The 22,324-nt window shown below is 38.1% G+C and overlaps 2 protein-coding genes across 7 annotated transcripts; one reads left to right on the forward strand and one right to left on the reverse strand.

The window, feature by feature from the left end:
• Positions 1-1,030: 1,030 nt before the first annotated feature.
• LOC134873985 (uncharacterized) lies at positions 1,031-7,897 on the reverse strand. Of its 2 annotated transcripts, XR_010167008.1 has the most exons (4): positions 7,694-7,897; positions 5,545-7,268; positions 2,774-2,905; positions 1,031-1,741 (listed from the first exon to the last, which is right to left on the reverse strand). XR_010167008.1 is itself a non-coding variant. In XM_063897921.1 (3 exons), the coding sequence occupies exons 1-3, from the start codon at positions 5,590-5,592 to the stop codon at positions 1,601-1,603; spliced, it is 321 nt and encodes a 106-aa protein (XP_063753991.1). In that variant the 5' UTR covers positions 5,593-5,813; the 3' UTR covers positions 1,031-1,600. The 2 variants fall into 2 exon arrangements, 1 of the variants encoding a protein (XP_063753991.1); XM_063897921.1 differs by lacking the exon at positions 7,694-7,897 and having other exon boundaries at positions 5,545-5,813.
• A 243-nt stretch (positions 7,898-8,140) lies between these two features.
• Positions 8,141-20,418, forward strand: nudt18 (nudix (nucleoside diphosphate linked moiety X)-type motif 18). Of its 5 annotated transcripts, none has more exons than XM_063898281.1 (8): positions 8,141-8,232; positions 13,404-13,576; positions 14,778-14,888; positions 15,192-15,294; positions 15,912-16,035; positions 16,729-16,853; positions 17,607-17,685; positions 18,444-18,782. In XM_063898281.1, exons 2-8 carry the CDS (start codon positions 13,415-13,417, stop codon positions 18,550-18,552), a joined length of 813 nt encoding a protein of 270 aa, XP_063754351.1. In that variant the 5' UTR covers positions 8,141-8,232; positions 13,404-13,414; the 3' UTR covers positions 18,553-18,782. The 5 variants fall into 5 exon arrangements, with proteins under 5 accessions (XP_063754351.1, XP_063754347.1, XP_063754348.1 ...); XM_063898279.1 differs by lacking the exon at positions 17,607-17,685 and adding an exon at positions 9,840-9,932 and having other exon boundaries at positions 8,189-8,232; positions 18,444-20,418; XM_063898280.1 differs by lacking the exon at positions 17,607-17,685 and adding an exon at positions 13,720-13,948 and having other exon boundaries at positions 8,209-8,232; positions 18,444-20,418.
• The last annotated feature ends 1,906 nt before the right edge of the window (positions 20,419-22,324 follow it).

The raw sequence follows: 22,324 nt of genomic DNA on the forward strand, positions 1-22,324 counted from the left end.
GTAGCAGCCCTACATATTTGTTCATCTTTGCATTCATTTGATTTGTTAAAAGTCATATCATTTTTTATTAGGTGGTGGTTTTTAAAGTAAAATCTTAATATACAAATACAGTTCTGAAGTACTTGTACTGTAGTATAGAGGTGTAAGAAGTACTCAAATCTTGTACTTAAAAGTAGAAGTACCAGAGTATACTCTGTCACAGTAAAAGTCCTGCATTCTAAATGTTCCTCCAGTGAAAGTAGAAAGTACTCTCATCTAAATGTACTTAAAGTAGCGACAGTAAAAGTAGTCATTGTTTGATTGGTCCATTTCAGAATAATATCTCTGATATGTTTTATAATTATTGATCATTAAAGTGTTCTCAGAGCTGGTAAAGGTGCAGCTAGTTTGAATGGCTTTGTATACTGCAGGGTAGCTGCTGGATTTACTGCAGGTGAACTAAAGTCTGATTTAAGGGCTGATCATATTTACCATCATTAATCCAAATCTTTAAAGTAACTGAAGATAATAAAGCAGCATCAAATGGAAACACTCAAGTAAAGTACAAGTACTTCAAAATCGTACTCAGGTACAGTACTTGAGTAAATGTACTTAGTTTCTTTACATAGCTGCTTGGGTATTAACTTGTTATGCTACTTGATTATTAAATTCCTACAATTTGGATGTCAATGTTGTACTTTTTATTCCATAACATTTATCTGACAGCTTTGTCAAAAATCAACTAATAAATGAAGATTGACTTAAAGTTACAAGACCAGCAGCAGTAAATGAATTGTTTAAAGTAGCTCCACACACACCAGCTTCGATGAACACATTTATTAATTAATAATCATTATCATGTAATCCCATAGACATGATTCAGAAATGGGCCCTGACACCGGTCGAGAGAATATATAGATGCATATACCACATCATTACCTGCAACTATGTCCTCCTGAGCATAATGTGAGTTTTCAGAAAGAACTCTATGCAGACAAATCAATTGGGGAGTGTGTGTTCACGTGTCATTACAAAGAACAGGAAGCCCCTATTAGTTTCTCTTCACACAATTCACATTTAATAAAAGGCTGTGAGTTTAAAGAACATTGTATTGTCATTAAAGCTCAGATCAACATACAGATTTAAGGCAATGACACAGAGTTTCATTCTCAAGCACTTCCCAAGGTATTGGTCAAAGGTAAAAGTCAAAGGATTTAAAAATGTTTTTTTACTTTAAACTTTCAGAGCTCTGTCTCAATGCTTCTTCTTTGGATACAAAGTGCACGTTGGCTTAAATTAAATGTATTATGTCAACAGATGTCACATAACTGTATTAGGTTAGTTGAAAGCAATAATATTAAGATTAACCTAATGTTCTTCTGCTTTCAACTAACCTTATACAGTTATGTGACATCTGTTGACATAATACATTCAATTTAAGTTTTTCACTGTGGGGATCGATTATTCAGTTACAATGAAACAAAAAAAATACACAAATATAATGTATAGCAAAAAAGACTGTATTAAACAATTAGCATAGCATTTCTGCTACGAAGATATAAATTGTTCCCACAATGTTGAGGTTTCCACATCTTTTAGAAATAAACACAGAGAGGTATATTCAGAATAGTGGTGCAGTCTCCAGAGCTTTGACTTTGGTGGCGAAAACCAGAACTCTTTTCTCCACTTCGGAGGTGATGTTGGCCTGCGAGGCCTGCGGGTTCTGCTGGAGGAACTCTGAGATGCTCAGGATACACTCTCTCTGAGGAAACACACAAAAACACAATGAGCCTCATAATGAAATGGTGGAAAGAGCCCCTCAGATTCGTTACTTCTTTTAAAGGTCTCCTTTATGCTATATCTGAACAATATATTGTAGGGCCATATCTATACAAAACATGTCTGTGAAGTGTTTTGCTCAAAATACCAAACAGAGCATCCATTGTAGCATGCCTCACCCCCCTCTATTTCAGCCCTGTTCCTGAAGTGCTGATTCTGCTTTGAGCTGAGCTGAAGCTGGCCACGCCCCTTTGGAGCATCATGCATAATTACTATCACTTATTTTCTCAGTGTTTCCCACCAGAACAGAGACATTATATTTATTATATACAACAACTCTAAGTCCCTCCTGCAGACATCCTGCTGAACACACACACACAAAGAGGAGCTGCGGAGGTGATTCAGCTCACTGACTGTATATGGGAGACGATAGGTTGGGACGTGTCAAGTGGGCGGGACGTTGCCAGGAGTTCAATGTAAAGCCAGCCCATATTTCGGTTATGACTTCATAATCAAAGCAAATCTGGATCAGCTCGTTTGTACCCCTGTTTTTAGAGATGTGGGTAAGGAGAAAAAGAGAGAGGGTTGTATTTTCTGACACTTTGTGAGTCTCCTTACACACCGGGGACACATTTATGTATAAAAGACATCAAAAAGTGCATTTTGCATGACTTTTAGATGCTGCATTGAAATATAACACACTGACAAGCCAAAGAAATAGCAGTTTAAGTGTAAGCTTGTTGCCACCCATACTCTAGCTTTCAATTTACTTAACTATACTGTATATCACCAATGACATCATGTAATGGTTTACCTGACTGGACCCCTTGTATATAAAAAAAACATGTTTCTTTTTAACAAACTGGTTAGTAAGTGGTTCACAAGTTGAACCGGCTGCAAACCAAACAAGCCCTGGCACAAGGGAGCTAATTTTAGTTCAAAAAGGGGTATGTGTGTGACTGACTGTCTATATTTGACCCGGAGACGGAGCCCCCTGCAGGAAGCTGGCAGGTACCTTGTAAGCGTCCACTTTGTCCTGGCCGGTGAACCGATTCAGCAGCTCTCTGCCGACCTGGACACCCATCACTGCTGTCAAAAAAGTCCTGTCCTCGTCCGTCTGAGAGGAGAGCCAGCGCAGCAGCGCCATCTGCAAGAATGAGGGAGACATGTTATCCTTATGGGTGTCTCTCTCCCCCTCTACCCCTGATTGTCTCCCTTCAGGTGCGTCCCAATCCATAATCAGGGCTAGTACATAAAGCGTTGATTGATATTTCACATCATTAATCCAAAACTGAAAAGTGACTAAAGTGGAGAGTAAAAGTACACTATTTATCTGTGGGTTGGAGTAAAATTAGAAAGTAGCAGAAAATTCAAATTCCCAATCAGAGTAAAAGTACCTCATTATTATTATTATTATTATTATTACTATTATTACTATTTGAGTAAATCTACTTTACTTACTTTAAACCATGGGTGTTCCTTTCTGTATTGTTTACTTTTATCAGTTTCTTTAAAAAAAAGCTGTTCTTATTATTTTTGCCTTTGTGTTGTTTTGCAAATTGGCAAGTGAGCTCTCTTGGATTTAATAAACAAATTATTTTGGTTTTGCAAATCTGTTTCTTCTTTCTGTAATCTGTTACTCCCCCTTTCCCCCTAAATTGTCAGGTACAGTAACATAACGTGGTAGTCTTCTGTATTATTCAGCACATTTGTGTGAAAATCCAAAAGTCCAGTAATAAGATAATGATTAATAATAGTTATGGGCTTAATTTCCTATGGTGAATTAGGTACACCCTCTTACACCATAATTATATAAATAACGTTTTACTCTGCTTACAAGGTGCAATGTTAGATATATGGTTAAAATGAAAGTTTATGACATTAAAGAATGACTTTTAACAGCATGTGAAGAGGTTACATTACAGTGTTGACGTCAGAGACATCTTTGTATTGTGCTGCAAAGATCAATTCTGAAATTAGCTAACTGTATATTTACTGAAGTAGTACACAATGGAGTTACACGTAACTGTTTATTTCAATTTAATATGACTTTATTTTTCTACTTAGGTCACAACATAATCACCCTTTAACAGAAATGGTAAGTGTGTTATAGCTTTGCTTCATTTACATTCTAAAACTACAATGTCAATCTATTAATTTGGAGGATCAGTTTGAACATTATGCTGATGGACAATAACAGTTAGAAAAAGAACATCTCAGCTTTGTACTCTTTACTTTATTATCTGATACAAATATTATTCTGACATATGAATATAAAAAAGCTATTAAAATAATATCCATCTTCAACATTGATGTTAGGAAAACATGAATGCATTATTAATTTAAATCTACTATATATTTTCCTCAAATGGGCTATTCTGCTTGATGAGTATTTTTACTTTTGATACTTTAAGGATTTTCTGATCCGAAAAATTCTGTACCCTAATTTAAGCAACATATAAAATGCAGGACTTCTGCTGGAAACTTTGTTTTTACACTGTGGAAATAGTAAGTGACTATCACTAGGTCAAAGATAAATCATCAGAGTAAGCTACTTCTACAACCGCTGCTAGTTGGTTTGCTTTGTTCAGAGTACTATATTCAAAGTGGAACATCACTGTGTGGTTCGGAAGCTGCACAGCCTGCTGGCGCACTCCCATCACTCCTGGACATTTACAACCACCGCCTCGCCCGCAGAGGACTCAGCACACACACACACACACACACACACACACACACACACACACACACACACACACACACACACACACACACACACACACACACACACACACACACACACACACACACACATTCTACACTGCTATTGACAGTCTTTTGCACTAATGTACATTTTGTACTGAAATATAATAATTATTCAAGTGACTGTTATTTTTAATGACTGTTGGGCCTCTGTATGTGTGCATATGTAGTATGTTGATGTATGTATGTGCATACATTATATATATATTTTTCTCTAATATATATTTGTATTTTTTAATCCTCAGGACGCTGTGAAACACTATTTCGATCTCTCTGTCCGTCTCACACAAATTGAAAGATTGACAATAAAGTTGACTTTGACTTTTCAGGGTCGGGTGGAGTACGTTAAAAATGTAATCCACTACAATTACCAGTTATATGAGGTTACCGATTACATGTATAAAAATGTAATCGGTAACCTCAGCTGAGTATCAAATTATAAAAGTAATGTAACCTGATTACTTTCCATTACTTTTTGATTACTTCAATATGAAAATGCAGTGCAAATAAACACAAAAGATAATAAATAACAATAAGATATATGTTTTTACTTAAGTTTATATGACAATGTAACCTTAGAAAAGCAGAATCCAAATTGTCATATACAAAATGAGTAACAGTAATAGTTTATTAATGCTGTTTAAGTTTAATAAATAATTTAAAAGCAAACTATTTTTTGTATAATAAATCAGGTGTCCACCTACTGCATTAAAAAGAGAAATGTATTTAAGATAAAGAACAATTAAAGTAGCCTAAATATAAACCATAAAGGAAATTCTTTCAGTACGTCTTCTTAATATCTATCTTTATTTCAAAATGTATTGTCACACTGTAATCACGCTAGTAATCCCCGTATCACCCCTAAATGTAACAGTAATCTGATTACTTGTTTTTTTATGTAATTGTATTAGAATAGATGTACCTAATGGTTTTTAATTATGTAATCTCGTTACATGTGATCCGTTACTCCCCAAACCTGTCAGTGATGAACAAACATAAACAGATGTGTATTTTCTCTCTCACCTGCTGAAATAACTGAGCGTTTGTCATTGCTCCTCCTGAATTCGCCATGACGAAAAAACGGAATATTAAACTAAAAAGCACAAAATAAACTTAAGGTTATGATGAAGAATAATCCTTAAACTTCCTCTGCAAGCGATAAAAGAAGTTATATTTGGTACTTTCACATAAATATACCAATGGGAGATTAATCTGTTGACCAGAAAAAAGGGTGAGAATTTTCTCTTTTCCTGTTTACTTGGCTTCCTCTTCTTCTTCGTTGGTGTCAGTCTGTGATCCAGACTCCATGCTGCCTCTTAGTGGTCACAATCAGAGTGTGTTTTATTACAAAGAAGGTTTACACAAAGACACAGAAAGAACAGTACGTTTCAATCATTAAATAAATGTGAAGGTTAATTAAAAAATGTTCAAAGAAACAGAAAAATAAATAGATAACTAATTACTTATTTTGTAATTTCTTTTTTTAAATATGTAATTATTCACAAATGTATTATTTTCTGTTTGCATTTTTTTAAATGTTATTTATATTTATATATGTTTGCCTCTCATATGCTAATTTTAATTACTTTATAAACTGTTGAGTTGTTTGATCTATACAGCAATACATCATATGTTATAAACCATATACATGATTAAAAATAGCATGAAGTGTACTCTCCCAGAATGACTTACCTCTGGAGTGATTTCAGTGAACCATTGTACAGACATTCATCTTCATCTTGTTTATGTTTATGACCTAATATCTAAATGAATGACATTCCAATCAGCCTCTGCCTACTTTTTGTTTACTGATATTTAGCTGAACTATGACTGTCAGCAATATATTCTAAGTATCAGGATGTTAGCTTTGTTATTGTGAACATAGTATTTAGTAAACAGCGCTAAGCACCACTGTCCAAGTATAGCTTCACAGAGCTGACGAACAGGAAAATAAGTGAAATCTGTAATTTCGGTACTTGTTAAAATGTTGATGGCTCAATTTCACTGTGATAATAATTGCAGTAATAGCCTTTTTCACTTCGATGTGAACTTTATTAACATTAGAGCTCAAATGAAGTATATTTTCATTTTAATGCATCTTAACAATCAGAGCATGCTCATTTGGATTTTAAACTCCAAAAGCATGTTTCTTTCCCAACTGGATACACAGCAACAGTTTGGTCATCAGTCTTTGCGAGGTAATTGTCAGTGTCGTTCATGGTCACATAACGCCGTACAGGTCAGAGGTCAGCTTTTCTCTGCAGGTTTGGAGAAGGAGCCTAACTGCTTGGTGTTGACGTCCATCAGCTGCTCTAGTTGCCTCTGCCCTCGTCGGTACAGGTACTCGATGTGCATCACGTCCGTCTTCTTGATGAGAGCGTTCTGTCTGAAGTCGTCACGGATTCGGGGGATGAAGCCTGGTTTGTCTTGTCCCGCCCGCAGGAACTGCCGGTACAGAGCCAGGATCTGCTTTTGCAACTTACTGTGCCTCGCCATCGGACAAACTCACAAGACCAAAGATCACAAACCAAGTCGACGGCAGCGGTTCCACACGATGCTTCTTAGGTGATGGTGAACCTGAATGTGTCAAGAGTGTAAAGCTACAAGACAAAATACTAAGGGCCTTGATGCTCCACTTTGTTTACTTTCTGGTGAGTTCTCTTCAGTTGATCCTAGAGGTGTCTTGGAGGAGAGTGGGTGCACGGGGTGTTCTGATTGGCTGAGAAGTTGTCTGAGATCTGATATGACTGTAGGAGTAAAACACAGTGAGTTAAAATGATGTGACAAAAACAGGACAACCAGAAGTGGAAGAAGTACTCAGATCCTTTACTTAATTAAATGACTATGGACTTAAAATACTCCATTACAAGTAAAAGTCATGATTACAAGATGTTTGCAAAGGTTGCAAGGTTCTCCATATTGTAGCCTAGTATTTAGGAGTTTACCCATTTTAAGTATATGAATGATTGTCGAAGACCAATTATGACCTGGTGCATTGTGAAGTTGATCCATACAGATACTTAGAAATGTCATTAAATACAGACTGAAATATCAGTCTCCTTCAGCACTAAAGACATTAACATGTAAGTCCCAGGAGGTGTTACAGCTAATGTTAATTAAACTAGGAGATAACACAGACACAGAGCTTATATATATTAGCAGGTTAGCTTACCTGTTTCAAGCAGCCAATTGTTTACTACGTTAGTTGAACACGCTCCGTCAATAAATCAACACGCTAGATAATCAATCAAAATATAAAAGTATAACTTGTACGTCTTTTTGAGCTGTGTAAGCTGTTGTAAAGCGCCTCTCTGTGACCTTACAACACGTTACAACACTGCTGTGACACCAGAAGACTACGGAACCTTTAACTTCCTGTAAATGGTTTCACAATGGAATACTGATTGGTAAAAAGGTCCGCAAAAGAAAACGTTACATTTTGCATTATTGGAAATATGGATCACCATTTAGTGTTTAAGAATATTTTTAACCTTTGCCAGCAACCAGTGGTGAAAACCAGAGTGTAAATTAAGCAAGTAAATAACCTTTATTCAAGTATATTTATTAAGCAGCTTTTACTTTGAAAGGTCCTGAACCGGAAAAGTATGTGCATTTCCTGTTTGGATTGAGGAGTCAAATATCAAAACAGAGCAGCAGCAGTCAGCACTGAATCTCTGCAGGTAAACTTTACTCGGTCGTCAAATTTAAAAGGTTTGTATTTTTAATTCTGTACATTCTTCTCAGGCTTGTGATAACTACTGTTTCCGGTTGGGAAGTTTGTTTATAAAACGGATTTCCTAAGGACATCAAGCTAACCTTAGCTACTGTCAGGGTGCGCTAAATAGTTTAGCTTATAAACCAATAATAACTAATTGCCTGTTAGGCTAGTGATCAACATAGTTGTAGTGTAAAAAAAAATCTGTTTTTATATCTTTTTATTTTATATTATAGCAACACTTTCTTTCATACTTAGAATTGTTTTCATAAGTTTTATTTTTAAGTTTTTCACAACATATAATACACATACTATATTTTACTATACTTTAATCAACCTTACAATATTGTATTGCATTTGATATACTGCTGCACAATATTATAATAAAATATACTCTGTTATTTGTATTAATATCAATATTATTATTGTTATTATTATTATTATTATAATTGTATTAAGATTATGTTACTATTTTATGTAGAAATGTTGTACTGTCTTACCAAATCATAAGCTATGCTACCTAATAGCAGTCATTATTATTCTGGTGTACAATAGATTTGCTGCGTTTGACCATGTCCTGTAACTCCAGCTGCACACTGGAATTAAAGGTTATCTTATCTTTAAAAAATAATTATTTTAAAGCACATTACATTAACAGTTATTTAAATAGAAAAATACACTTGTAAGTACTGTTAAATGGTATAAATGAGTGTAAAATGTAGGAATACTGAGAAAAATGAGCAGTGCTAACTGATATGATACTAATATCTGCTTATCAGACAAGTGTTAGTGTTACATCATGTAGTCTAGAAGGAAGGGGGGAGGGTCCCATGCACTCGAAAGATATATTTTTCGAACCTACCTTTTTGTAATCCTTAAGGTGTCTCGTAAAGACAGATTATTGTCCCATATATGTTTTTATTAACCGTCTTCGATGGCCGGTCTGGATATTCCACTGTGAAAAATGAAAACTTTAAATCAACATAGCTCCTGAACTATACATCCGACAGACACCATTCACCCCATTTTATTTTTGTCTCTTCATGGGGAATTGATTGATAAAAAGGATTCCCATGATTAGATCATGTTTGATGCATATGAGCTCAAGTAAACATAAAACAATGCTAAAATTTGCCGGAACTCCTCCCCTGTACACCCTGTTGATATTTGTTTTCAAACCTTTGTATTTTTACAATCTTAAAGTTGTATAGTAAACACAAGGTGATGATATCCTCTTGAAATTTTGTCACATGTATGTTTATTCTGGCATATTGGTTGCCATCCTGGATTTCCACAAATCCAAAAAAGAGAACGTAAAATCAACATAATGTCTTAACTATACATTTTGCAGGGCAAATGACCCAATTTTTGGTTTCATTTGGGCATGAAGCATTGATGGAGATGGGTAGTGACATGACTGGAGGATTTATGGAGCAATATCACCCAAATAAATGCAAAAATGTAGACAAATCAATAGGCGGAATTGTGCTTTGGAGAAAAAAAAAACACCTCAAAAACTTTATTCATCAATTAGAAGGTCTTCGTAATCAATCTCTTGCTCTTCATTGTCTTCCTCATCCATGTCCTCGACTGTTTCATCCAGCAAGTCAATCAGTGTAGTGGGGAGGATTGGGCCACACGACCACACTGGCTCCAGGGTACCATCTTCACTCTTCACCCAGCCCTGGCCAGGATCGTAAGGCTTGGGGCACGGGAATGTTGGTGTGTCTGCTCTTTTGTAAATGGCCCGACGGTGTTTGACTCGATTAACATGTGGGACCAGGTTGTCCCTGCAGGGTGGCAGTCAGGAGAGGTTCACCTTCGATCATCCTTCTGAGAATGGTGCTTCTTACTTTGTTCACAGATTTCTCCCGGGCGTGGCCATACATCAGACATGTGAAGGCCTCGATGTCCTCGAACACATCTGGTTCCACAAACCACTCCTCATCAAGTTTTCTGAGGAGATAAATAATTATTGCATCAATACATAGGGCCAGCAATTACTTATTGCCATGACACGCTTCTATAAATCTGAATAAAAACACTCACCTGAAAGCTGCATGGTACTTGGGATAGCTCTGCAGCTTTTTCAGAGGCCCAACTTTCCCTTTTCCTTTAAAGGTGCTTGTAACATCTTCCCCTGTGAAGACATACAGGCCCAGTAGTGTTGTGCAGAACTCCGCCCCCTTGGATTTGGCCAGTTCGCTGACATTTATGATTCTCCTGTGCTTCCCGGTCCCAATGTCCATATAGATAGTCAGCGGGATGGATTGGGCATGGTGCAGGAGGATGAATAAAATGTCGCTGTCTGGTTTCCTCACCACAGCCGTCTTGTGGCCCAGTTTGGCAGCATAAAGCAGGTACAGAACTACCCGGGTGTCTGTCTCTTCTTGGGATGACCCCAGCTCATGAATCTCAAATGTGGTCACCTGAGACAAGTAATTGAGTAACGTAAGGCACCAATTTCAAAGTTTCTCATGTCTGATGGTGTTAGGTTAAATGTCTTCATAAAGTGTCTCATATAATCATATAGAATAGAATTGTATATGAGGCTTAAAGGTGAATTATACATATATACTCACATTGCCACCAGATGACTCTAGCTGATATGCTTTGCGTTCCATGACTACCACCGCTGTTCCACATTTCTCCAGCCGTGATGCAGATGCTTTGCTTGCCCAGTAGTAGAAGTTTACAGAGTCCACCTTGGGGGAAACAGGGGCACCAGATGCGTGGTTGTAGAGGTGGACGGGGTTCAGGGTCTCAGGTGTATCTACCTTCAGAGAGCGTGTCTTGTTCCGCACATAGAGAGGGAGCGTTCGTTGATTTCCCAGAGAGTTGGGGTCATCAAATCCAGGTTTCACCTCCTGTATCATGATCCCACCAGTCCAGTTCACCACATTGGAGCCATGGATATTTGTAGTTATTTTGTCAGATTGTCCCACTCAAGATGAAACCCGTTGTTGCCCTCACCAGTAATAATTTTGGTACTGAGAGAATAGGAAAACTCATCGAGGGCCTTGGTTAACGTGGTCTCAAGTTCCAATCCAAAGTCATAGGTTTCACAGTGACCAAACCTACTGAGAATAGCAGTCAGTTGTCTACTGCGGTAAAGGTGGCATATGGTGGTGCAGAGGAGAATATGCTTAGGCAACTTCAACTCTCCCTTTGTCACAGCACGACACATGTCCTGGAATAATAAAGAAAGCAATTAGTATTGAAGTGTTCAAGGAACTATACTGTACACAAAATAAAATGAAAGCAATATAAGAAGGCTAAAGGCAGAGCACATATTAAAGTGGGGAGTTATGTTATACCTGGCTTATTGACAGCACAAGGCGTCTGGTCTTGTCACACTTTTCCATGTCAGCATCACCAGAAATGGTGAGGGTCAGGAACTTCATGAGATCAGATGGGAGGAGGTTATCCAAGGACGTGACCAGATCATCAGCTGTAGGAGGCCAAGGAAGTGTCTTTGACGCTCTGAATGTCTTCTGGATTGTTCCACGGAGAAGCAGGGCCACATATTCATACTTGTCCTTGCTCTCCAGCTTGTATGCATGTGCCACAGCATCTGAGACAGATAAGCTAGCATTGTATACCAAGTTGTAGGTGATACAACCCTTGTCCTCTGCTGTGACCTTAGCAAAGGTAATCCCCTCATGCTTTTCAAGTTTGCTCTTCAGTTTCTCATTTCTGTACTCAGGATTGGGGAAGCCATTTCTTTCCAACTCTTGGGTGTAGGCAAGATGTAGTGATGCAAGCTGCACAATCTTTTTCTGCCGTATCACTACATCTTGAATGACATCAAGCACAGCATTAAATGCCATCTGATGTGCAGTAGCAATGGGAGTCTCCCCTGTTCCACTAACAGGGTTGGTATCAAGGGCTTCACCTCGTGATGTGAGTCGCTTATGATTTGCATAATTCAGGTCAAAAGACTTGCGACATGACTGATGATAATTCGCTTCTCTCGCAAAAAGATCCTCATCTTGGACCATACGATGGAGATGGTGAAGTCCAGGTTCCAAGGCTTGGGGCTCAATCCTTTTCCATGTCGGCTCCTTCAGGGTTCCATCCTTACTCTTATATACTGGGAACTTGATGCATCTTTGGGTCTTTCCCAACACTTTCATTTCCAGCTTTCCACAAAAGATACACTCTGGAGAGAATAGCTGTGTGGCAGAGGATGACTGTGGCTTACGAGGTGACCGTGATGTTGAAGCTTCCTGAGGTGTCACAGTAGGCCTTTTCTGTAAGCATTCTTGGTGCCTTGTAAATTGTTTGTGGCAGGCTTGATGGTAACCTGTAGTTTTAAATTGGCACCAGCCAGACTCTCTGGAATCAGATTACAGACATCCTCCATGCGACAAACAGAATCAAGGGGTTCTTGGAGACGTTTATCACGAATACCCTGTAGATAGGCCAGCTTCTCAGTTGCAGATCCTTTGACTTGAGAGAGTGGTGTGAAATCCTCATACTCAAAGCCAGGCACATGTAAAATACAAGTTTTGCCACCATCATCTCTCTTGGATTTCTTTCTTGCTGGACCAAAGTGTTCATACCCACCATTATTTTCTTTCTTGTGTTTATTTGGCATTATTAGCAACGATCACCGATTAGCCGATTAGCTAGCAACAATCAACCTACATTTTTAGAAACTTTCCGCTTCCCTTATTTTTCAACATTTCAAACTGGTAAAAATCAAATAACCATCTAAACCAGCATGCCAACGCCTACAGTTAATTGCCAGAATAATTTAAAGGGTGTAGTTTAGAATTTGATAGTTTGTGCTTAAGAAATTAAGAAATAATAAAAACTAAAAGACTATTTAAAAGAGGCGTGTGGCTAATGACCAGCTAATCTAAAAAGATGTGTCTTTAAAAATGTCCACTGTTCGCTTTATTTATCAATTAAATACTGTTATTTGTGTGTGTGTGTGTGTGTGTGTGTGTGTGTGTGTGTGTGTGTGTGTGTGTGTGTGTGTGTGTGTGTGTGTGTGTGTGTGTGTGTGTGTGTGTGTGTGTGTGTGTGTGTGTGTGTGTGTGTGTGTGTGTGTGTGTGTGTGTGTGTGTGTGTGTGTGTGTGCGCGCAGGAATAGCAGACTGATGTCGTCACTATGCTTCCGATGCCTGTATTGTGATGTATGTATTCCATGTGTGTGCAGAAACCAAGGCGATGGAGAAGGAGTGGAGGGAGGTGGAGGAGCAGGTGGAGAGTCTGATGAGCGGTCAGGGGTCAGAGGTCACCGGATGTGACGTGTGCCCCGAGCAGTGCAAACCGGCGTCTCTGAAAAAAAACGTCACCTACATCGTCTGCGCCGTCATTTTCAACGAGAAGGTGACCTCATTATCAGTTTTTATTATTATGATAATAATAATAAAGCTTTATTCAAACAGCACATTTATAATATAATAAAACAGTTTAAGAGACGCAAGAAGGTAAAAGTATCCTGGATAACCCCTCCCACCCCCTCCATGCAGAGCTAGTGAAGATGAGGAGTACGTTCAGCCACAGACTCATCCCACCTCGCCAAAGCACTAAGCGCCTGGGAAACTCCTTTGTGCCTGTAGCCATCAGGCTGCACAACAAGGGGTTAACCATGAGACTCACTGACAATAACCCGGACTGCACATCAAGCCTGCACTTTTGCACAAAGCCTTTTACCCGTATCAATCGATGTAAATATATTCAACAATCCGGATACAAAATGTACGTACGTTCACTGAAGTCCTTAATTCCGTTTTTTGTTACTTAGCTGTACATCATTTTAATCATTTCATGTTTGTTTTATTATCCTGTGTGAACCACTCTGTTTTGTTTTTCACTCTTATTCTGTTGCTGCTTAAACTACTGAATTTCCCCACAGGGATTAATAAAGGTACATCTTATCTTAAAAGGTATAATAATAAAAATGAAATACAATAAAATAAATAAGGATCCTTCTTCGAAAAATAATGGAAGTCATAAGACAAAAGGAAGAGAAAACAATATATATATATATTATTATTTTATTGTGTATATATATTTACACAATAAAATAATAATAAATATGTAACAATCATTTTAATGAAGGCAAATAAATTACAAGTCAAACCTAAATGGAAATGTTGCTAATAAAACGGTTAAATAAATGATATAAGTAAAAACCTACAAAACCTATAAAATAAATAAACCAATACAAAAATTAAGAAATAATAAAAACTAAAAGACTATTTAAAAGCGGCGTGTCGCTAATAACCAGCTAATCTAAAAAGATGTGTCTTTAGCTGTTGTTTAAAAATGTCCACTGTTCACTTTATTTATCAATTAAATACTATTATTTGTGTGTGTGTGTGTGTGTGTGTGTGTGTGTGTGTGTGTGTGTGTGTGTGTGTGTGTGTGTGTGTGTGTGTGTGTGTGTGTGTGTGTGTGTGTGTGTGTGTGTGTGTGTGTGTGTGTGTGTGTGTGTGTGTGTGTGTGTGTGTGTGTGTGTGTGTGTGTGTGTGTGTGTGTGTGTGTGTGTGTGTGTTGTGTCTGTGATGTGTGTGTCAACCACCAGGAGGAGGTGCTGATGGTGCAGGAGGCGAGGCAGGACTGTTATAAGCAGTGGTACCTGCCTGCCGGGAGGGTGGAGGTGGGGGAGAGCCTGGAAGAGGCGATGAGAAGGGAGGTAAGCATTGTCTGACGGGTTAATGATAAAATGTATTTTATAATAGAGTTGTGCAGTGATGATGTATTTGTGTAGGCCTAACTTTCCATTTAGGTTTACTGATTACACTACGTTTGAGTTACTTTCACTAAAATAACCCAAAAAGTATGACTGGGTATTCAAAAATGTATTAGCATGTGAATAAAGCAAGGACGTGTACTGCACATCATTACAAATCCAGTGGTGTGTGATATTATAAATTGAAAAGTGAAAGTAATATACTACCCTAAGTGTTGCCTGGGATACCGCTCTGTTTGTCTGCAGGTGAAGGAAGAGGCAGGGTTTGACTGTGAACCAATCACCTTGCTGCTGATACAGGAGCAGGGACCACAATGGATCCGCTTTAACTTCCTCGCCAAAATCACAGGTGTGATGTCACACTCACATGTTAGTCGTTGTTTTACCTTCATCGACAATATTAACAGTGTTCTAGTGTTGTGTTGTGTCTAGCGTTTAAAGAGGCCATACTATGCTTTTGGAGATGTTCCATTTTTTTCCATCCATGTTTTTGTGCATGTGAATGGTCTGCAAAGGCTAAAATCCCTGTGTTCCCACCAGAGGGAGTCCCCACCCCCCACCCACCCTTCTTGAAACGCCTCCACAGGACTCCTTTGTTTATTGACTAGCGCTCCAACACATAGTACGTGATAGGCTTAGGGGCGGGACATCTCTAAGCAATTGACCAATCACAACAGAGCCGGTCAGCTAACCAATCAGAGCAGACTGGGCTCTGGTTTCAGACAGAGGGTAAAAAGAGGTGCTGCAGCACAGGCAGTATGAGAAACATAAAGAGCTTTCTGAACATTGAAGCATGGAGACATGTCTCAGGAGAGGAACTAAATATAAATATGAAGCTGAAAATGAGCAGAACATGTCCCTTTAAGTTTTATTTCTACATTACAGTGTAGAAAGCTTAAGGTGTTTTTCTTTAGATGTGTAAGACTTTAATGAAGTAAGCGTTGTCTCTGTGTTTCTGTGTGTCAGGTGGGAGTCTAAAGAATCTGACAGCAGCAGATCAGGAGTCTCTTCAGGCCTGCTGGTGGGACAGAAAGGCTGTCCTCCCTCTAAGAGGTCGAGACATCATCCGTATCATCGACTGCGGGCTTAAGTACGACATTACTCTCTGAGTGTCTGTGCTAAGACAGGCTAAAGATGTTCTAAACACATAAAGATTAAACTACCATATATCTTTGGAGAAGACTCACCCTGTCCCTGTCCTTTTCTACAAAACTCACACATTTTATATTCTGTCCTTCAAAACATATTAGGACATTTATTTCTTAAAATTACAGCAAGCATATCAATATTGGTATCTTTTGTGGTTATGTTTAGTATCAGTTTAATTTTGTCAATGCTTTAAGGTAAATGAATGGGAAAAAAATCCTCCCTGCTTAAACCAACATCGTAACATTGTTCCTAGTAATAGTAAATTAATCAAATTACAGGGAGTTGCTTAAAAGATGATAACTTAATAAACTTAATGGAAAGAATATTGTAAATAAAATGTGTATATATATATATTAACAAATCGTGGAAATTCAAGTTTATCTTCTTCATGATAGATGGAAAAATATGGTATTCAAAACAAAACATTGCCATGACACTCCAGTTAGATATGAAAAATACAATTCTCATGAGAATTAATGATGTAGCCATAATCTGTGAACTGTGTTCTATAAATTGATCTTTTTTTACCCTTTACCCTGTATGCATATCATTTTTTGAAACGCAAATAGGAAAAAGGAAACAGTGTGAGTATGAATGTGATATACAACAACTCTGTCTGCTGTGCTGCTTTCAGGTACTGTCGGGAACCCTGGCATCCTGTCACGTTACCGTTGGACCTACGCTGCCGTCACGTTGTGCAAAGATCCGTCCTGGTTTTCACCAATTCTGCAAACAAGATCTGGCTCCTGCTCATCAAAGGTACCCTGCTGCTGATCAGAAACCGACTCATTCACTCCAAGATTTGACGTATTTCTGTTTGCCACGCTAACTCCTGAAAAGTCAAAACGTTTTTCTTTTTTCCACCATCTTTTTGGGCTATGAAAGACAAAATACAGTTGTTGTAATTCAATTCCTGTGTCAGTTTTTCCATCACGAAGAATTTGTCCATCGTTTTGTTTCTCTACCTCCCTTCTTCATTAAATGATCCAATAGTGATGCCACGGTGAGAAAAGATTGCCCTGGTAAATAAACGGTTAAAACACAGGTGTTACCATTGGTGTGACCACTCTGTTCTGCACAGCTCATACCAGAAGTCTACAGATTATCTAATTAAGTTCATCAGATGGCCTACAGTGGGGCAGTGATAACGTACTCTATAGGCCGACCCATAAGTTAAGTAAGAATTGTACAGTAAGTGCTCCTTTGACCAAAAGCCAATGGAAAACAAGATACTTACACGTTATGTTCAATAGGATAATCTCCACATATTAACACCACTTTATAATTTCTGAAGCGTAAATGCAATGACTTCACATCACCACCGCTAAGCTAAAGACAGCTCATATTCAGCAAGATTGTGTTCAGTAGTCCCGTTTAGCATTTCATTCAAACATTTATCAGTGGGATATTTACTAATAGACATCTAACCAAAATCCCATTAAAAAAATTGTGACTTAAAGACAAGAAAACAGGAAGTGCCAAAATGTGACAAAACTAATTTCCGTGTTTTAGGACTCCTGCACCACTCTACTAGATTTGGCTCTAAATCCAAAATAATAATAGACACCATCCCTCCGCCGTCATCCTGCTGGTAAACTCTCCTTCTTGTCTTGGACATAAGCCTACTCCAACATTTCTGGCGCCTTTGTTACCTTTGCTTTGTTTTTATATTTGTCTATGTGCTAAGTTAGATATGTCAGTTTTCCAGTTGTAACTCATACTCAGATGTTAGGACTTCTTCCAAGGTCGGAAACTACTCTTTACAAAGAATGTAACAAGACATGAATGCAGCAAACTCTTTGTCCACCTGACATGTCCGTAGGCTCTCAGGCTTGTTCGACAAAATGAAATGTAATTTAATGCTTTTTGTTTAGTTTTAATCATGATTATATTTATGGAAGCTGAACTGAGAACCCTTCCTTGATGAGAGGACTAACGGATTGCCTTTTCCTTTTAATTTAACACAAAAATAGCTTGGTGCAGACATTTCCTGTGGGTTATAAGTCATTACTGAGAAGTTTGTACTTTATTTTAAAGGGAAAAGCTGCATATTTTAAAATGAAAAATAATCCAGGCACTCCATGCATTTACATTTTGTCAAATTATAGTAAAGATTGTCATATTGTTCCCTGTACATCAGGGTATGACTCTTTTTTTTATGGTCGTGAATATGAAAAATCTTCTGGATTGCATATATTATTTTCATTTTTATTCAGATTACATCAACGTATGTGAGAAATTAATTTCTATTGTTGAAAGAGATGTTCATCCTCCATGTCTCTCTGTTTGAAATATCTGAATCTCCATGAACTAACCCACCCCCCCTCTTCTCTCTCTTCTGCCTTGCAGCCCCAGGGCTCCACCTCCCCGCGGCTGCTGCAGTGAAGACCCACGCTGTGACCTGGGCGGCCAACATGCTGGTGCAGGAAGCGATGCCGTCGTCGTACTACGACCATGACGTCAACACTCTGGGCGTCTTCAGCCTGCAGCACAACGGTCGGCATCAAGGGAAGACGGACGGCGTGTGCTTCAACACGCTGGTGGTTCTGGTGCCTGACCGCGTCCAGCGCAATGAGGACGGAGAGAAGTTGGAGTCGATGGAGGTGCTGCTGCCTCCACCTGTAGAAAACCCTCGATACCTCTGGCATGAAGTCCAGAAACGAACACTGAGAGAGAAACTGCAGGAAAAGATCAGAAACACCTCCATCTTACCTCTCCACAGCATGTACTGAGCACAATACATCCAGAGGTGGGAGTATATTTAATCAAGTACTGTACTTAAGAACTATTCTGGGATAGTTGTACTTTCGCCACTACACCTCAGAGGTAAATGTTGTACTTTTCTCTACTACATGTATTTAATCCCTTTAGTTACTCTACAGATCTGGATTAATGATGGTAAATATGATCAGCCCTTAAATCAGACTGTAGTTCACCTGCAGTAAATCCAGCAGCTACCCTGCAGTATACAAAGCCATTCAAACTAGCTGCACCTTTACCAGCTCTGAGAACACTTTAATGATCAATCATTATAAAACATATCAGATACTGCTCTGGAAAAATGTAAGAGACCACTCCAAATTGTTCTTAAATCTTTATTTCTACATGTATGGCAGCCATTCGAGTTTCTGTTGAATTCCAACACAGAGAAAAATTGTCAGTAGTTTATAGAATACAATTAATAAAACAAAATCATTTAACTCAAACACATACCTATAAATAATAAAACAATATTATTCTGAAATGGACCAATCTGCACAATGACTACTTTTACTGTCGCTACTTTAAGTAGTTTCTGATGCTGATACTTTTCTACTTTCACTGGAGGAACATTTAGAATGCAGGACGGTTACTGTAACAGAGTATTTATACTCAAGTACAAGATCTGAGTACTTCTCCCACTTCTGGTTATATCTTATCACTGTATCATTCACTTACACCCCTTTTCCACTGAGATGAGTTCTGTACTATTTCTTTGCTGGGGCAAGTTTGGTTCAACTTGCAAACCACTTAAGGATCAGTTTGCTTTTCCACCGACTAAAGGAGGAGCCACATCATGATGTCAGCGATTACCAGCCTCTCCCTCACTAACAACAATGTCAGACTACCTTAGAGCTGTGCTTATTTCGCTCTTAAACCTACACTGAAAAAACTGAAACGTTGACTCTTAATTAAATGTATTATGTCAACAGATTTCACATAACTGTCTTAGGTTAGTTGAAAGCAAAATTAAGTTTATATATTAGGTTCAACTTAATAGTATTGCTTTGAACTAGCCTAATACAGATATAACATCATACATTTATTTAAAGGCAACGTTTCAGTTTTTTGTGTGAAAGTGTGCAAAGCCAGATTGAATTGTAAACAAGACCTGTCCAGTTTTATGGTCTCCTCCAGAGTAACGTGTCTAATAAAATGCCACTATGGTTCAGCTGCGTTTGTTGACAGGTGTTTAGCCTGATGTTTCCTCACACCAGCTGAAAGTAGTGAGTCAGTGTCTCACTGTCAAACAGTAATGTCTCCTAGCGCACATTTCTTCATAAATGACCGGCTTGGTAGATTGCTCGTTCACCAGTTGAAAAAGTTTGAGGAACTGTAGCATTACCGCAGTGGAAAAACACGCAATCTGGCACCGGCTTGGAATAGGCCCTGGAACCGCCTTAGTGGAAAATGGGTACAAGAGGACTCGAAAAAAATGCTAACTTTTGGCTTTAAAAAAAGAGAGCTTTTATTGTGAATGAATGTGTATATGTCAAATGTTATGTATTAGTTCAAATGTTGAGTTTAATTGTAAACAGAGCAATAAAATACGTATTTTATAATATTTAGTGGGAAATAGTGATTTAGATCCATTCAACCCCCAATACAACCTGCTTATTGGTTTGGATTTCTCAAATTTTCTTTCACATTAAAATGACCTATTTTCGAGGCCCTGATATGCTTTTTGGGGGTTTCCCTTTCCTAGTGTTCTATAGGTTTTAGTGCTTGTAAATGGTCTGCAAAGGCTAAAATCCCTGTGTTCCCTCCAGAAGGAGTTTTCTCAAAAAGTAACTAGACCTAGTCCCCCCATTTTTGTTGGGCTTTTTCGTTAAGTGGACGTTGTTCTTTCTTGTTCATTATCTGAATGATATGCACTCTCATTGGTGTGCATATACAGTTTACAATATACAAACAAGATTTGTTTTTATGTGGTAAATCTAGATTTGAAACCCACAGTAAATGATCTTACTGAAGCTAATATTTTATATTTAAACCTAATATTATTGCTTCCAACTAAACTCATACAGTTATGTGAAATCGGTTGACATAACACATTTAATTAAAGTCAACGTTTCAGTTTGTCCTGTGTGCAGCAGGTGGATGAGGTATAGGAGGGGGCCTGGTTATGGAGGGAGGAGGAGGACTTTGAAATTATTTCGTAGTTTATTTATGGAATGCCATAGAGGATGTTGTTGCAGGATTTGTGATGAAATGAAAAGCATGGATCAGAGTTTTAGCAGCAGAGAAAGAGAATGGTGGGTGTAGACGTGCTATGAGATAAGATGGATAAAGCTTACCCCTAGAGTCTATAGCAACCATCCCCTGGTTACGTTCTTATCGTCACAGTGAAGTCCAGTCTGAAAGCCACAGCTTCCAAAAAGTATAGTTTATATCATTTTAGTTTGAAAACAAACTGCTATTTTCTGCACACAGTTCCATAATTCTTGCAACCAAAAGGTTACATACTAAATGATTAAAACAACAGAAACAATGTTATTATTTGTCCAAACTTTACTTTATTGCTTTCAACATTATGATGCCACAGGTTGTTGTATCTGGTCAGCTGACTTTTCCACTTTGGCCTTCTTGATGAAGCTATCGTTGAGCTTCTTCAGGTGTTTGGTTCGGTTCTCCAAGCGGACAAGCCACTCCCCCCTCAGCCTGGGAACATACACGCATGCACACACACACACACACACACACACACACACACACACACACACACACACACACACACACACACACACACACACACACACACACACAATTTCTTTAATCAATGTGCCTCAGTAGTGACCTTTTTGACAGTTTTTAATAATGTATTTATTTCACATCACGTGTTTTCTTTTCAAATGCTGGAAGGTAAACCTCCGCTCCTTACAAATCATGAAACAAAATGTGCAAGCCAAAATACACACACTCCCATAATAGACCATTAAAAATAAAACAAAAATAAAAACCCAGTTAAATGTTGACCCCAAGGCTATTACAGCATAAAATTGTTAATTCTACAGTTTTATTAAACGATTCAAGCTAGAGCCCTCAAATGCCATCAAATCTCCATTTTCTCATGTTGGCCGTTTGGCGCAAATACATTCTATTTTCAGCAGGGACATGCTGCTTTAGTATTTGTGGGGGAAAAACATGATTTTTGTATATATTCTTTTCTAAAAAGAACCGTGGTATTTTGCAAACAATGACTTAAAATACATATTTGGATTATTGTCAGGACTGAAGTTGGTTGAAAATGTAACCGTAAACATTTTTTCATTGCAGTTTGGGATTGGACATTTTTTCCATTTTGGTAGCAAAGTGGGTTTACCTTATCTGATACCGCACACAAAATAAAAATGCATCAAAAGTAATGTTTACAATAATAATTGACAGATGCCTGACACAGCAAATAATAACATTTTGTTTGTTTACATAAAAAGAAATTGAGCTGGTTAAATGATTTTACTAAAATAATA

The sequence above is a fragment of the Eleginops maclovinus genome, chromosome 12 (genome assembly GCF_036324505.1).
Source record: "Eleginops maclovinus isolate JMC-PN-2008 ecotype Puerto Natales chromosome 12, JC_Emac_rtc_rv5, whole genome shotgun sequence".
Lineage (NCBI taxonomy): Eukaryota > Metazoa > Chordata > Actinopteri > Perciformes > Eleginopidae > Eleginops > Eleginops maclovinus.